Source organism: Macaca mulatta, chromosome 19, assembly GCF_049350105.2.
Source record: "Macaca mulatta isolate MMU2019108-1 chromosome 19, T2T-MMU8v2.0, whole genome shotgun sequence".
In the NCBI taxonomy this organism is placed as follows: Eukaryota; Metazoa; Chordata; class Mammalia; order Primates; family Cercopithecidae; genus Macaca; species Macaca mulatta.
In genome coordinates this window covers 58,012,057-58,026,511 of record NC_133424.1, presented here as the reverse complement: position 1 = coordinate 58,026,511, position 14,455 = coordinate 58,012,057, and the positions used below count along the sequence as shown (strand labels likewise).

The 14,455-nt window shown below is 53.3% G+C and overlaps 1 protein-coding gene and 1 long non-coding RNA gene across 3 annotated transcripts in view; one reads left to right on the top strand and one right to left on the bottom strand.

The window, feature by feature from the left end:
• LOC144337178 (uncharacterized) overlaps positions 1–6,638 on the bottom strand; it is a 67,574-nt gene extending 60,936 nt beyond the window's left edge. The window contains exon 1 of the long non-coding RNA XR_013409910.1: positions 6,130–6,638. This is a non-coding gene — a long non-coding RNA (uncharacterized LOC144337178). The remainder of the gene's footprint in view (positions 1–6,129) is intronic.
• RTN2 (reticulon 2) lies at positions 375–14,066 on the top strand. 2 transcript variants are annotated; one of them, XM_028838816.2, is made up of 11 exons: positions 375–635; positions 2,333–2,377; positions 2,467–2,946; positions 3,058–3,312; positions 4,090–4,308; positions 9,258–9,465; positions 9,823–9,961; positions 10,101–10,170; positions 10,290–10,336; positions 13,249–13,307; positions 13,571–14,066. In XM_028838816.2, the coding sequence occupies exons 1-11, from the start codon at positions 602–604 to the stop codon at positions 13,650–13,652; spliced, it is 1,638 nt and encodes a 545-aa protein (XP_028694649.1). In that variant the 5' UTR covers positions 375–601; the 3' UTR covers positions 13,653–14,066. The 2 variants fall into 2 exon arrangements, with proteins under 2 accessions (XP_028694649.1, XP_014979765.2); XM_015124279.3 differs by lacking the exon at positions 4,090–4,308.
• The last annotated feature ends 389 nt before the right edge of the window (positions 14,067–14,455 follow it).

The window sequence follows — 14,455 nt, the reverse complement described above, 5'->3', positions numbered from 1 at the left end:
AGGCTCAGACCCTACCTCAGAGCATTAGAATCTTTCCACCCCCTCCTCAATGGCACCCCTAGCTCCACCCCAACACACTCAGGGATCCACACTCCTATCCTCTCTGCCAAGGCTCGTTCACCATCCTCTCCCGTGTCCCTCGCCCGACTCCAGGCCTCGGCCCCTCTTCCCCTAAAGGCTGCGCCCTCTGCGGTCTAGGCACCGCCCTTCAGGCCGATTTCCACTCCTTCCTGGCACTGTCGCCCACCCTCTTGGCTCCGCCCCTTTAGTAAGAAGGCCACGCCCCTCCGTCTGCTCCTCGGCGTTTCCCCGCCCCTCGCCCTCCCTCTGGTACCGCCCCGCCCATCCTCTGGCCCCGCCCCCGGCCGCGCGCTGCAGTGCCTTTCCCACCGCGGCCCCGCCCGCCCCCGCCGAGCCGAACACAGGGCGGCGGCGGCGGCGGCGGCGGCGGCGGCGGCGGCTGCTGGAGCAGCCCGGGAGGAGGAGGCGGCGAGGATGGCAGCGGCGTCGTGGGCGCGGCGGAGATGAGCGCCCGCGACCCCGGGCCCAGGGCGGCGCAGCCGGAGTGGGCGGGGGTCCCGATGCAGGCCCGAGGGGGGCCATGGGGCAGGTCCTGCCGGTCTTCGCCCACTGCAGTGAGTAGAGGGAGGCTGGGGCCTGGGGTGGGCCCCAGACGTCCAGGTGGGGTACTCCCCGGTGTCCCCTCAGCGCTTGCCCGCAGGAGAGCCGGGGTGGGGGGAGGAGGCATAGGAGACAAAGGAAGCTCTCCCCTCCCCCGCTCTCTGGCGGCGACGGGGGCAGCCTGACCCGGAGGACCTGGACGAAACAGGGCGGAGGTGAGGGGCCACTGAGACAGCAGGCGAGGGGCGCGCTGCGCTCTGGGATGTGCCTCCCGGCCCCGCCCGGGAACGTGGACGCGCGCGGGGAGCTGTCCCCAGGCTCTGGTGCTGGCCGCAGCTGGCGGGGAGGGGGTTGAACGGAGGGTAGATCCAGGATGGAAAACAGGGGTCTGGCTCCTAATCACTCGTCTTCGCATCCCACCCCGTTTTCTGTCCAAGAGACAGCCCCGACCTCGCCCAAACTGTCCAACCCCCTGTCCCGGGAAAACAGCCATCCGTGGTTTGGGGGCAAGGACTCATGGGTCCTTAGTGGCCTTTACCACTGATTAATGGTAATCCTGGGGAAGACCCACACCACTCCAGGCCTCCCATTCCCCAGCTGAGAAAACAAGGTGAGGGCACAGGGCGTCAGATTTCAATTTCTAAACCGCATTGAGCATCATCTACGTGCAAAGCTCTGAACTAGCTCTAAGGGGTTGGATTCCCAGCTGAAAACGCCTAGCTTGATCCTTCCAATCTCTGAGCTCACAGCTGTAACAGTTCATGTCTACCGTTCTCTGTCCCGCACATGGGGGTTCTGACAGCTGGGGATTTCAACACCCTTAGATCTAGCCACTTCCATGTCTTGGGTGTCCCCATGCCAAAATGCCAAGAATTGGTGATTTCAGCATATCCGAGTATCATCCCAACATTCTAAGATCTTGTTGTTAACTTCAGATTACAAAGGGAGGACCATCTCATCTGTCCCTCCCCACCCCCCTTACCTCTCTGTCCTCACCTCCCACCCCTCTCCTCCTCAGTCACTCTTCTCCAGTCACATCTTCGCACCTCTCTGTTCCTCAGATGCCAATCTTGGTGCCTGGCTCAGGGCCTTTGCACTGGTTTCCTTCTGTACCTGGAAGTCTTCCCTGAACATCTGCATGGCTTCCTCACTTCCTTCAGATCTCTGATCAAACTTCCTCTTATCAGAGAAGCCTTCTTGACCACCCTATGAGAAACAGCACCCCTTCACTTTCTTCACTTTCTCTCCCCCTACCTTTCTTTACTTTGCTTCATATGTTCATCTGCACCCGACATCATATATTCACTTGTTTATTGTTTGTCTCTCCCAAAGAGTGTCAGCTCTAGGACGGTAGGGATTTTGTCTGTTTTCTTCACAGCTATATCCCCAGGACCTAGAACAGTGCCTGGCACATAGTAGGTGCTCAATAAATGGTTGTTGAACGGATGAATGAATTGAAACCTCCTAAGATTCCTACTTTGTTGGCCACCCAGCCCAGCTTAGAGTCTTGAAGACTCTAAGATTAAGATTCTTGGATTTGGACTTCTAAGACTCTGAGCTTCATCAGGCAGTGATGCTAGGTTTTAGAGTCTGTGTGCAGAATGTTCTAAAAGTCCCGTGATTCAAATATTCTAAGATTCCAGGACTGGCACACTTCTGTGATTCGGACAGTCTAAGCTTCTAAGAGTCTTCGATTCTTTCCCTCTCGCAGAAGAAGCTCCGTCTACAGCCTCCTCAACCCCTGATTCCACAGAAGGTAAGTGGAGGGGAGCATGTGAAGGGGTTCAGGGCTGGGCAGCTCAGGGGCCTGCTGAGGGAAACAAGGCTCTCCTTCACCCACTGCAGGAGGGAACGACGACTCTGATTTTCGGGAGCTGCACACAGCCCGGGAATTCTCAGAGGAGGACGAGGAGGAGACCACGTCGCAGGACTGGGGCACCCCCCGGGAGTTGACCTTCTCCTACATCGCCTTTGATGGCGTAGTGGGCTCCGGGGGCCGTAGGGATTCAACTGCCCGCCGCCCCCGCCCCCAGGGCCGCTCAGTCTCGGAACCACGAGACCAGCACCCTCAGCCCAGCCTGGGCGACAGCTTGGAGAGCATCCCCAGCCTGAGCCAATCCCCAGAGCCTGGACACCGGGGTGATTCTGACACCGCCCCTCCATCCGAGCGCCCCCTGGAAGACCTGAGGCTTCGGTTGGACAAGCTGGGCTGGGTGGCCCGGGGAGTGGGATCCGGGGAGGACTCTTCCACCAGCAGCTCCACCCCGCTGGAAGACGAAGAACCCGAAGAATCCAACAGATTGGAGGCAGGAGAAGCTGGGGAAGGTGAGATGCTTCCTTCCGAGGTGCTGGGACCGAAGCCAAGAGGGGTGGGTGGTTTCTCCTCGGGGCACCTCCAAGAAGAAAGCTCATGGCCTTCTCTCTCTACCGTGTCAGAACTGGACCTACGACTCCGACTTGCTCAGTCCTCACCGCCCGAGGTCTTGACTCCCCAGCTCAGTCCGGGCTCTGGCACACCCCAGGCCGGTACTCCGTCCCCATCCCGATCTCGAGATTCGAACTCTGGGCCCGAAGAGCCTTTGCTGGAAGAGGAAGAAAAGCAGCAGGGGCCACTGGAGCAAGAGCCAATAAGGGGACAGTGCTTCGATAGCACGGACCAATTAGAATTCACGGTGGAGCCACGCCTTCTAGGTAAGTAACGTGTGTGAGGATGCTGCGTTGGACCACACAAGGCAAAGGGTGAGAGGATTTTGAATTAAAGGGACCAACCTCGCAAAGGAACAGCAGATAGTGGAAAAGGGAAAAGGTATTGTTACTGGCTAGACGTGATAAACTCCGCTCTTTTAAAAAAATTCCCCGGCCGGGCATGGTGGCTCACGCCTGTAATCCCAGCACTTCGGAAGGCCGAGGCGGGCGGATCACTTGAGGTGAGGAGTTCGAGACCAGCCTGGCCAACATGGTGAAACCCCGTCTATACTCGGGAGGCTGAGGCAGGATAATCGCTTGAACCTGGAAGGCAGAGGTTGCAGTGAGCCAAGATCGCGCCACTGCACTCCAGCCTGGTTGACAGAGCGAGACTCCTTCTCAAAAAATAAAAATAAAATAAAATAATCCTCCCTCTTCTGGAGTGCTCCTCCTAGTGGCTGATTTTGGACAGACCAAATTCCTGAAAAAATGCAGTTCTTTCCTTATTTAGATGTGGCCATATAATATTTATAAGTAAACTCTGTGCCTTTTAAAAACTCTTCTTTTTGGCCGGGCGCAGTGGCTCATGCCTGTAATCCTAACACTTTGGGAGACCGAGTTGGGAGGATTGTTTGAAGCCAGGAGTGCAACACCAGCCTGGGCAACATAGGGAGACTCGATCTCTATTTGAAAAAACAAACAAAAGCCCTCTTTTTCCTGACCACATCTATTGACCAGTTGTAAAATGGCCCAGCCTTACTTTAAAATATGCTCCACCTCCAGGAACAGCTATGGAATGGTTAAAGACATCATTGCTTTTGGCTGTTTACAAGACGGTTCCAATTTTGGAATTGTCCCCACCTCTATGGACAGCCATTGGCTGGGTCCAAAGGGGCCCCACCCCCCCTACTCCTGTTCTCTGGGTTCTACTGAAGTGGGCAAAATCCCCGAGAAGCAGCGGTGTCCCCAGCCTCTCACTCGGAGCCGATATGGGGAGTAAAGGTGGGCTTGCGGAACGGGCTGGACGGGGGCTGAGGTCGGCGGAAGGGGGTCCGGACTCGCCCTTATCTCCTGCATCTCTGGAGCACGTTTGTTACTGGTCTGCTTCCCCAACGTTGCAGGCTGAGGCTAGGGGGCCTAGGGGCAGTCTAGGGAGGACCTAGAGGGAGAATGGGGTCCCTTCTCCTTCGAGCCAGCACTTTGGGGCCCAGGAGCAGGGAGGACCCCCTCCCCCAGCCTCGTCCCAGGCAGCGCTGTCACTCAGGGGCCAGACGAGCCAGAACAGCTGCGGGGAGGCCCCCTCCCCCCAGCCTGCCTAAACTTAGCCCCCGCCTCAGGCGACCTGGCCCCTCCCCCATCCACTGGCGCCGGCCACTAGGAGCCTGCCTGGGAGGGCCCTGCGATGGGGAGGGAGGGGGCTGTCCTATTTCGAGGTAAATGAGAGATGCATTGGAAGGATACAGAAGTGAGGGGTGAGCCTCTAAGAGGGACAGGTCAGAGGGGTCAGTTGGAGGGAGAGTGGGAGGATAGAGAGGGTCTGGAAAGAAATAGAAAGGTACCGAGTTCCTGGTTTTCAGGACTCAAATGAAAGCAGACTACTAAAGTTTCTTTTTCTTTTTAAGCGACAGAGTCTGTTGCTCTTTCTGGAGTGCAGTGGTGGGATCATAGCTCATTGCAGCCTCGAACTCCTGGGGTCAAGTGATCCTCCCACCTCAGCCTCCCGAGTAGTTGGGACTACAGCCGCAGGCCACCACGCCCGGCTAATTTTCTTATTTTGTTTGTAGAGACAGGGTCTCACTATGTTGTCCAGGCCTCGGGTGATCCTCCTGCCTCAGCCTCCCAAGGTGTTGGGATTACAGGAGTGAGCCTAAAGTTTAGACAGATGAGATGAAGGTTGGGGTACAAAGGTCACTGCTCAGGGCTGAGGTTGGGTTTAGGAGATGTGTTTTAGGGTCTCAGAAAGGGGTCAGAAATTTGAGTTAGGCCCTGGAAAGGAGTATGGCGTTATTAATACATTTAGGACTTAGAAACATGTGTTGCTAAGGGCATCAAGGGGATATCACTTTACACCTGACAGATTGGCAAAAGTTAAAAAGAACTATGACCCACGGCAGGGCAGGATGCTGGGGAAAGATCTTTCTCTTGCTTCATGTGGAAATAAGAACTGTTATGGTCTTACTAGTAAGCAGTGTTTCAAAATTTAAGACATTAAAAATTACATATGACCGGGCACGGTGGCTCATGACTATAATACCAACATTTTGGGAGGCTGAGGTGGAAGGATCACTTGAAGCCAGGAATTCAACCTGGGCAATATAACGAGACCCTATCTCTACAAAATATTTAAAAATTAGCCAGGCTAGGCATGGCAGCTCATGCCTGTAATCCCAGCTACTTGGAAGGCTGAGGCACAATAATCTCTTGAACCCAGGAGGCAGAGGCTGCAGTGAGCTGAGATCATGCCCACTGTACTCCAGCCTGGGTGACAGAGGAAGACTTTGTCCAAAAAAAAAAAAAAAAATTAGCAAGATATGGTGATGCCACCTATAGTCCCAGTTGCTAGGAGGCCGAGGTAGGAGGATTGCTTGACTCTGGGAGGTAGAGGCTGCAGTGAACCGTGATCATGCCACTGCACTCCAGCCAGGGTGACAGAGTAAGACCCTTTCTCCAAAGCTAAAAATAAAAAATAAAAATAAGGCCGGGCGCGGTGGCTCAAGCCTGTAATCCCAGCACTTTGGGAGGCCGAGACGGGCGGATCACGAGGTCAGGAGATCGAGGCCATCCCGGCTAACCCGGTGAAACCCCGTCTCTACTAAAAATTACAAAAAAAAAAACTAGCCGGGTGAGGTGGCCGGCGCCTGTAGTCCCAGCTACTAGGGAGGCTGAGGCAGGAGAATGGCCTAAACTCAGGAGGCGGAGCTTGCAGTGAGGTGAGATCCGGCCACTGCACTCCAGGCTGGGCGACACAGCGAGACTCTGTCTCAAAAAAAAATAAAAATAAAAATAAAAATAAAAAAATACGGCCGGGCGTGGTGGCTCACGCCTGTAATCCCAGCACTTTTGGAGGCCAAGGCGAGTGGATCACCTGAGGTCAGGAGATCAAGACCATCCTGGCTAACAGTGAAACCCCATCTCTAACTAAAAATAACAAAAAATTAGCCAGGCATGGTGGCACATGTCTGTAATCCCAGCTACTCGGGAGGCTGAGGCAGGAGAATGGCTTGAACCTAGGAGGTGGAGGTTGCAGTGAGCCGAGATAGCATGCACAATTGCACTCCAGCCTGGGCAATAAGAGTGAAACTCTGTCTCAAAAAAAAAAAGAAAAAAAAAAAGACAAGACCAGGCATGGTAGCTCATGTCTGTAATCCCAACACTTTGGGAGGCCAAGGTAGAAGGATTACTTGTAGTCAGGAGTTCGAGACCAGCCTGGCCAACATGGTGAAACCCCATCTCTACCAAAATATAAAAAAATAGCCAGGCGTGGTGGTGCCATCCTGTAATCTCAGCTACTCAGGAGGCTGAGGCAGGAGAATCGCTTGAACCCGGGAAGCGGAGGTTGCAGTGAGCCAAGACTGTGCCATTGCACTCTAGCCTGGGCAACAGAGCGAGACTCCATCTCAAATAAACAAACACATAACCAGTCCACCCAGCAATTCCACACTGGAAATCTATCTCAGAAATAGCCGCTCCAGGAGGTGAGAATATCTGTTGAAGGATGTTGCTTGCAAGCTCTGCTTGTGGTGAAGGGGTTAGGAAACAAATTGACCCAGCAATAGGTACATAGTTAAATAAAATGAATGACAGCATAGTCACAACACAGAATACTATGCAGCTCTTTAAAAGAATGAATTAAGGCCAGGCGCGGTGGCACATGCCTATAATCCCAGCACTTTGGGAAGCTGAGGCAGGTGGATTGCTTGAGGCCAAGTGTTTAAGACCAACCTAGCAAACATAGCAAAACCCCATCTCTACTGAAAATACAAAAATTAGCCAAGCATGGTGGCATGTGCCTGTAGTCCCAGCCACTCAGGAGGCTGAGGTGGGAGGATAGCTTGAACCCAGGAGGCTGAGGTTATAGTGAACCAAGATTACACTACAGCACTCCAGTCTTGGCAACAGAGTGAGACTCTGTCAAAAAAACAAAAAAGAATGAATGAATTAAAAGCTAATTGGGGATGGTGGTTCACATCTCTAATCCCAGTGCTTTGGGAGGCCAAAGGTGGAGGATCACTAGAGCCCAGAAGTTCGAGGCTGCAGTGAATTATGATCACACCACTGCACTCCAGCCTGGGCAACACAGTGAGACCCTGTCTTTGGGAAAAAAACAGGAGAGGGAGCTATTTCAGTTGATTAGGAGGAAAAGTGGAGTGAAGTATGCATGATGCAGAAAAGTGTGTATGTAATTCCATTTGTCTTTTTTCTTTTCTTTCTTTCTTTTTTTTTTTTTTTTTTTTTTTGAGACAGAGTCTTGCTCTGACTCCCAGGCTAGAGTGGAGTGTCGTGATCTCAATTCACTGTAACCTCCACCTCCCAGATTCAAGTGATTCTTGGGCCTCAGCCTCTCGAGTAGCTGGGATTACAGGCACCTGCGACCAAGCCCGGCTAATTTTTGTATTTTTAATAGAGATGGGGTTTCACCGTGTTGGCCAGGTTGGTTTTGAACACCTGACCTCAGGTGATCTGCCTGCCTTGGCCTCCCAAAGTGCTAGGATTACAGGTGTGAGCCACCATGCCCAGCATAATTCCGTTTTTCATAAGAAATGACCAAGAAGCATCAGTTTGTATTTCTGTGTCCACATATAATTATATGGGGAGGAGTAAAATTAATGGGACTTGTAGATGGTTAACTTGGGTTTTCTAGAGGGAGAAGAAGGGAGATAAGCATGGAAGAAAAGAGGGCACTAAAAATTTGAGGCCTAGCATGGTGGCTCACTTCTGTAATCCCAGCACTTTGGGAGGCCAAGGTGGGTGGACCACGAGGTCAGGAGTTCGAGACCAGCCTGACCAACATGGTGAAACCCCGTCTCTACTAAAAATACAAAAATTAGCCGGGAATTGTGGCACATTCCTGTAATCCCAGCTACTCAGGAGGCTGAGGCAGGAGAATCACTTGATCCAGGGAGGCGGAGGTTGCAGTAAGTGGAGATTGTGCCACTGCACTCCAGCCTGGGCAACAGAAGAAAAAAAAAATTTTGCAAATCGGGCTGGGTGCTGTGCCTCACACCTATAATCCCAGCATTTTGGAAGGCTGATGCGAGAGGATAACTTGAGGCCAGGAGTTCGAGACCAGCCTAGACAACACAGCGAGACCCCCACCTCTAAAAACAGAAACAAGGCCAGGTGCAGTGACTCATGACTGTAACCCCAGAACTTAGGGAGGCCGAGGCAGGCGGATCACAAAGTCAGGAGATCGAGACCATCCTGGCTAACATGGTGAAACCCCATCTCTACTAAAAATACAAAAAAATTAGCGAGGCGTGGTGGCAGGCGCCTGTAGTCCCAGCGACTCAGGAGGCTGAGGCAGGAGAATGGCATGAACCCGGGAGGTGGAGCTTGCAGTGAGCCAAGAAAGCACCACTGCACTCCAGCGTGGGTGACAGAGCAATACTCCGTCTCAAAAATAAATAAATAAAATAAAAACAGAAGCAAAAAAAAAAATTAGCTGAGTGGTGGTGCATGCCTGCAGTCCCAGCTACTGAGGAGGCTGAGGTGGGAGGATCACTTGAGCCCAGGAGGTCGAGACTGCAGGGAGCTATGATGGCACCACTGCCCTCCAGCCTGGGCGACAGAGTGAGACCCTGTCTCTCAAAAAAAACCAAAAAAACACGGAAATCAGGTTATGCTCAAACAGGTGTGTCAAGGAGTCATTTTTCAGCTGTAGGACAGGGAGAGGGAGGTGAGGAGACCAGCCAGGTTAGGAACAAGCCCTGATACTCCCCATCCCTCCACAGTGGCGGACTTGCTGTACTGGAAGGACACGAGGACGTCAGGAGTGGTCTTCACAGGCCTCATGGTCTCCCTCCTCTGCCTCCTGCACTTTAGCATCGTGTCCGTGGCCGCGCACGTGGCTCTGTTGCTGCTCTGCGGCACCATCTCTCTCAGGGTTTACCGCAAAGTGCTGCAGGCCGTGCACCGGGGGGACGGAGCCAACCCTTTCCAGTGAGAACCCCTGGCCCCTGACCTGAGCCCCTGTCGTGACCCTAAAGCATGACCCATGACCTCAAATCAGGCACTTACTCCCACCCAGACCCCGACTCATCTTGATTGTTTTTCATCCCGATCCTCTCACCTACCCTCCAGTCCTAATCTCCAATCCTAACCTGGTATCCTTCATCCTCGATCCCTGACCCTGACCCTGACCCTGACCCCAGCCCTCTACACGTGGTTCCTTGGGGCTGCCCTCAGTCCTAACTCTGGTCTTCTCCCGGCCGCCATTCTTCGCCCTTGTTTCAGCTGGCCTGCACCAGTCTGAGCTGGTCACCCATTGATCTGCCCCACATTCCTTTGTCCCCGCAGGGCCTACCTGGATGTGGACCTCACCCTGACTCGGGAGCAGACGGAACGTTTGTCCCAGCAGATCGCCTCCCGCGTGGTCTCGGCGGCCACGCAGCTGCGGCATTTCTTCCTGGTAGAAGACCTCGTGGATTCCCTCAAGGTGGCCTGGAGCTCTCAGCCCCTCCTGGGTTCCCCTCTCACCTCTGCACAGCTAGCGGGTGGGAGGGTGACTGTTGGGTAAACTCACAGGTGGGAGGGAACTCCGGGTGGGCTCTGCTGACCCTGACCTTCACCCCCAGCTGGCCCTCCTCTTCTACATCTTGACCTTCGTGGGTGCCATCTTCAATGGTTTGACGCTTCTCATTCTGGGTGAGCTGGGAAGGCTGTGAGGGGCAAGGGGAACTTGGAGTCTGGTGGGGGACAGGGCTCCAGATGGAACTGTTCATCTCTTGGGAACACCCTGACGCCCCCCGTCTCTGTACCCACAGGAGTGATTGGTCTATTCACCATCCCCCTGCTATACCGGCAGCACCAGGTGAGTGTGACACCCTCAGCTGTCAGCACCCCAGCTGAACATGGGGGGACACAGGTGTCCTGGCTGTGGCACCTTCTAGATATAGCCAGAGTCTAACTAACATGTCTTATCAGCATCAGCCAGGGACAGGCTTTTGGTTGGTTGGTTGGTTGGTTTTTGTTTTGTTTTGGATTTTTTTGAGACAGAGTCCTGCTCTGCTGCCCAGGCTGGAGTGCAGTGGTGTGATCTTGGCTCACTGCAACCTCCGCTTCCTGAGCTCAAGTGAGTCTCCTGCCTCAACCTCTGAGTAGCTGGGATTACAGGCATACGGCCACCATGCCTGGCTAATTTTTGTATAAGCAGAGACAGAGTTTTGCCATGTTAGCCTGGCTGGTCTCAAACTCCTGACCTCAAGTGATCTGCCCGCCTCAGCCTCCCAAAGTGCTGGGATTACAGGCGTGAGCCACCGTGCCCAGACTTCACTGCTTTTTTTTTTTTTTTTTTTTTGAGATGGAGTCTCACTCTGTTGCCCAGGCTGGAGTACAATGGTGTGTGATCTTGGTTCACTGCAGCCTCTGCCTCCCAGGTTCAAGCGATTCTCCTACCTCAGCTTCCTGAATATCTGGGATTACAGGTGCCTGCCACCATGCCTGGCTACTTGTATTTTTAGTAGAGACGGGGTTTCACCATGCTGGCCAGGCTGGTCTCGAACTCCCAACCTCAGGTGATCCACCCGCCTTGGTCTCTCAAAGTGCTGGGATTAAGCCTTCACTCTTGATTTTAACTGACATGTCAGTTAAATGCCACTGCATTCCAGCCTGGGTGACAGAGCAAGAGTCTGTTTCAAAAAAAAAAATAGCCGGGTGCGGTGGCTCACGCCTGTAATCCCAGCACTTTGGGAGGCTGAGGCGGGCGTATCACGAGGTCAGGAGATCGAGACCGTCCTGGCTAACACAGTGAAACCCCGTTTCTACTAAAAATACAAAAAATTAAGCCGGGCGTGGTGGCGGGCACCTGTAGTTCCAGCTACTCAGGAGGCTGAGGCAGGAGAATGGTGTGAACCCGGGAGGCGGAGCTTGCAGTGAGCTGAGATAGGGCCACTGCACTCCAGCCTGGGCGACAGAGGAAGTCTCCATCTCAAAAACAAAAAGCAAAAAACAAAAAACTCAAAAAATAAATAAATAAAATCGAAATAAAAGAGTGGGATGGCTGTTGCCCAGAAGACTGACATTAACAGGACCACTGACATCCATCCTATCCAGAGAAAGGAGGATAGACTGACAGTCCCTTCTCCAGCACAGCTGGGAGCCACATGATAATATGCCCTGCCAGTTAGTCCTAACTCTGTCCTTCACAGGCTGGAATCACCAAGACTCACAATTAAACTGTATTTAAATCAGGCCAGCCACAGTGGCTTACAACTGTAATCTCGGCACTTTGGGAGGTTGAGACAGGAGAATTGCTTGAGGCCAAGAGTTCAAGACCAGCCTCGACAACATAGTAAGACCCCCATCTCTACAAAAAGGTTAAAAATTAGCCAGGCATGGTGGCACACACCTATAGTCCCAGCTACTCTGAAAGTTGAGGCAAGAGGATGGGTTGAACCCTAGGAGGTCAAGGCAGCAGTGAGCTGTGATCATGCCACTGCACTCCAGCCTGGGCAATAGAGCAAGACCCTATCTTAAAAAAAAAAAAAAAAAAAAAACAGGCCGGGCGCGGTGGCTCAAGCCTGTAATCCCAGCACTTTGGGAGGCCGAGACGGGCGGATCACGAGGTCAGGAGATCGAGACCATCCTGGCTAATATGGTGAAACCCCGTCTCTACTAAAAATACAAAAAACTAGCCGGGCGAGGTGGTGGGCGCCTGTAGTCCCAGCTACTCGGGAGGCTGAGGCAGGAGAATGGCGTAAACCCGGGAGGCGGAGCTTGCAGTGAGCTGAGATCCGGCCACTGCACTCCAGCCTGGGCGACAAAGCGAGACTCCGTCTCAAAAAAAAAAAAAAAAAAAAAACAGTCTGGGCATGGTGGCTCATGCTTGTGATCCCAGCTTTGGGAGGCTGAGGCAGGTGGATCACTTGAGGTCAGGAGTTTGAGACCATTCTGGCCAACATGGTGAAACCTTGTCTCTATTAAAAATCCAAAAATTAGCAAGGTGTGGTGGTGTGCACCTGTAATCCCAGCTACTTGGGAGGCTGAGGCAGGAGAATCGCTTGAACCCAGGAGGCAGAGATTGCAGTGAGCCGAGACTGTGCCATTGCCCTCCTGCCTGGGTGATAGAGCGAGATTCCATCTCAGAAAAAAAAAAAAGAAAAGAAAAGAAAAAGAAAAAAGAAAAAAAAATCCAAAAATTAGCGGGGCATGTTGGTGCACACCTGTAATCCCAGCTATTCGGGAGGCTGAGGCAGGAGAATCGCTTGAACCCAGGAGGCGGAGGTTGCAGTGAACCAAGATCATGCCACTGAACTGGGTGACAGAGCGAGACCCTGTCTAAAATAAAATAAAATAAAATAAGATAAGATAAAATAAAATAAAAAAATAGTAAAAATTTTTTTTAAAAAACACTAGTATATAAATCAATCCACTCAAGGACTCGGTGACCAATACCAGTGCCATCTGTTCTCACCCTACCCCACAACACACACATATGCAAACTCACTCAAAGGTTAATCATAGTACCCAGGACACGGCCTCACTGCCAGATACTTGTGCGTTCCACCTGACATCACTCTCCATACAGAGTATGGCCCAACTGACTGACCCTACAACTGGCATCTCTGGCATCTGATGTATTCTATGAAGTTTAGAGCCGGGGGTGGTGTCGTGGGCCACTCCTCACAACTCCTGATTTGGAAGTTGGGGAGGAAGCAGCCTCCTATGTGACTAAAGAGAAGAAACCCCTCCAATCCCTTTTTTCACCTTTTTTGGTCTCCCCAGGCTCAGATCGACCAGTATGTGGGGTTGGTGACCAATCAGTTGAGCCACATCAAAGCTAAGTAAGAGCATGGGGCAGAGGTCGACGGGAGGGGGAAGTGGGGGAGCTTGGGAACCTTTCCTTTCTACTCTCCTTGTCCGAAAACCTCCTGGTAATGTCCCCTTGAAAAGAATGAGGAGGCAATTCCAATGCAGGCCACTAGGTGGAGGGCAGGAGCTGGCTTCGGGCTCTTGGTCAGTTTCCCACCCAGCTTTCCCCGTAGTCCCCAGATGCCACCCCCCCGTCTTTTGCCCCACCTCGTGATCCCACTTGTTTCTCCTTCAGGATCCGAGCTAAAATCCCAGGGACCGGAGCCCTGGCCTCTGCAGCAGCCGCAGTCTCCGGATCCAAAGCCAAAGCCGAATGAGAACGGTGTCTCTGCCCGTAGGACGCCTGCCCCCACCCCCAGCAGCCCTCTGCCCTCCTCCATCTCCCGTCCGTTCCCACCCACTCCCCTCCTCGGCCTGAGTCTTTTCCCGGTGGGTGTCAGGATCACTCCCACTAGGGACTCTGCGCTAATTACCTGAGCGGCCAGGACTACATTTCCCAAGAGGCTCTGCTCCAGGAGTCCAGGAAAGATGAGGCACCTTGGCCGCGGGGCCTGCTGGGACTTGTAGTTGCCTAGACAGGGCACCACCCTGCACTTCCGGACCCGCCGCTGGAGGCGCTGTGAGGCGTAGGTGTCTCCTGGACGCTACTAGCCCCTACGCCGGGGCTTTGCATGGGGCCCAGGGGAGGCCTGAGCTTGGATTTACACTGTAATAAAGACTCCTGTGGAAAACTCAAGGCCTCCTGTGCTTCCAGAACCCTCCAGTGTTCACCTTTCTGCACTGAAAAGCACTTGACACTCCAGGAGAACCTTCCCCATCTCTGGGGAAGAAGCTCCCTCTGCCATCTGTGGGGGTTATGAAATGATTGAGGGGAGGCTGGGCACAGTGGCTCACGCCTGTAATCCCAGCACTTTGGGAGGCCGAGGAGGGCGGATCACTTGAGGTCAGAAGTTCAAGAGCAGCCTGGCCAACATGGTGAAACCCCATCTCTACTAAAAATACAGGGTGTGGTGGCACATACCTGTAACTCCAGCTACACGGGAGGCTGAGGCAGGAGAATCGCCTGAACCCAGGAGGCAGAGGCTGCAGTGAGCCAGGATCATGCCACTGCACTCCAGCC

Excerpts from the sequence above, each read along its gene's own strand:
- RTN2 (XM_028838816.2), top strand. The coding sequence starts at position 602 with ATGGGGCAGGTCCTGCCGGTCTTCGCCCACTGCA. Across the intron at positions 2,378-2,466 it reads AACCCCTGATTCCACAGAAG|GAGGGAACGACGACTCTGAT; the intron begins GTAAGTGGAGGG and ends CACCCACTGCAG. Across the intron at positions 3,313-4,089 it reads GGTGGAGCCACGCCTTCTAG|GAACAGCTATGGAATGGTTA; the intron begins GTAAGTAACGTG and ends CTCCACCTCCAG.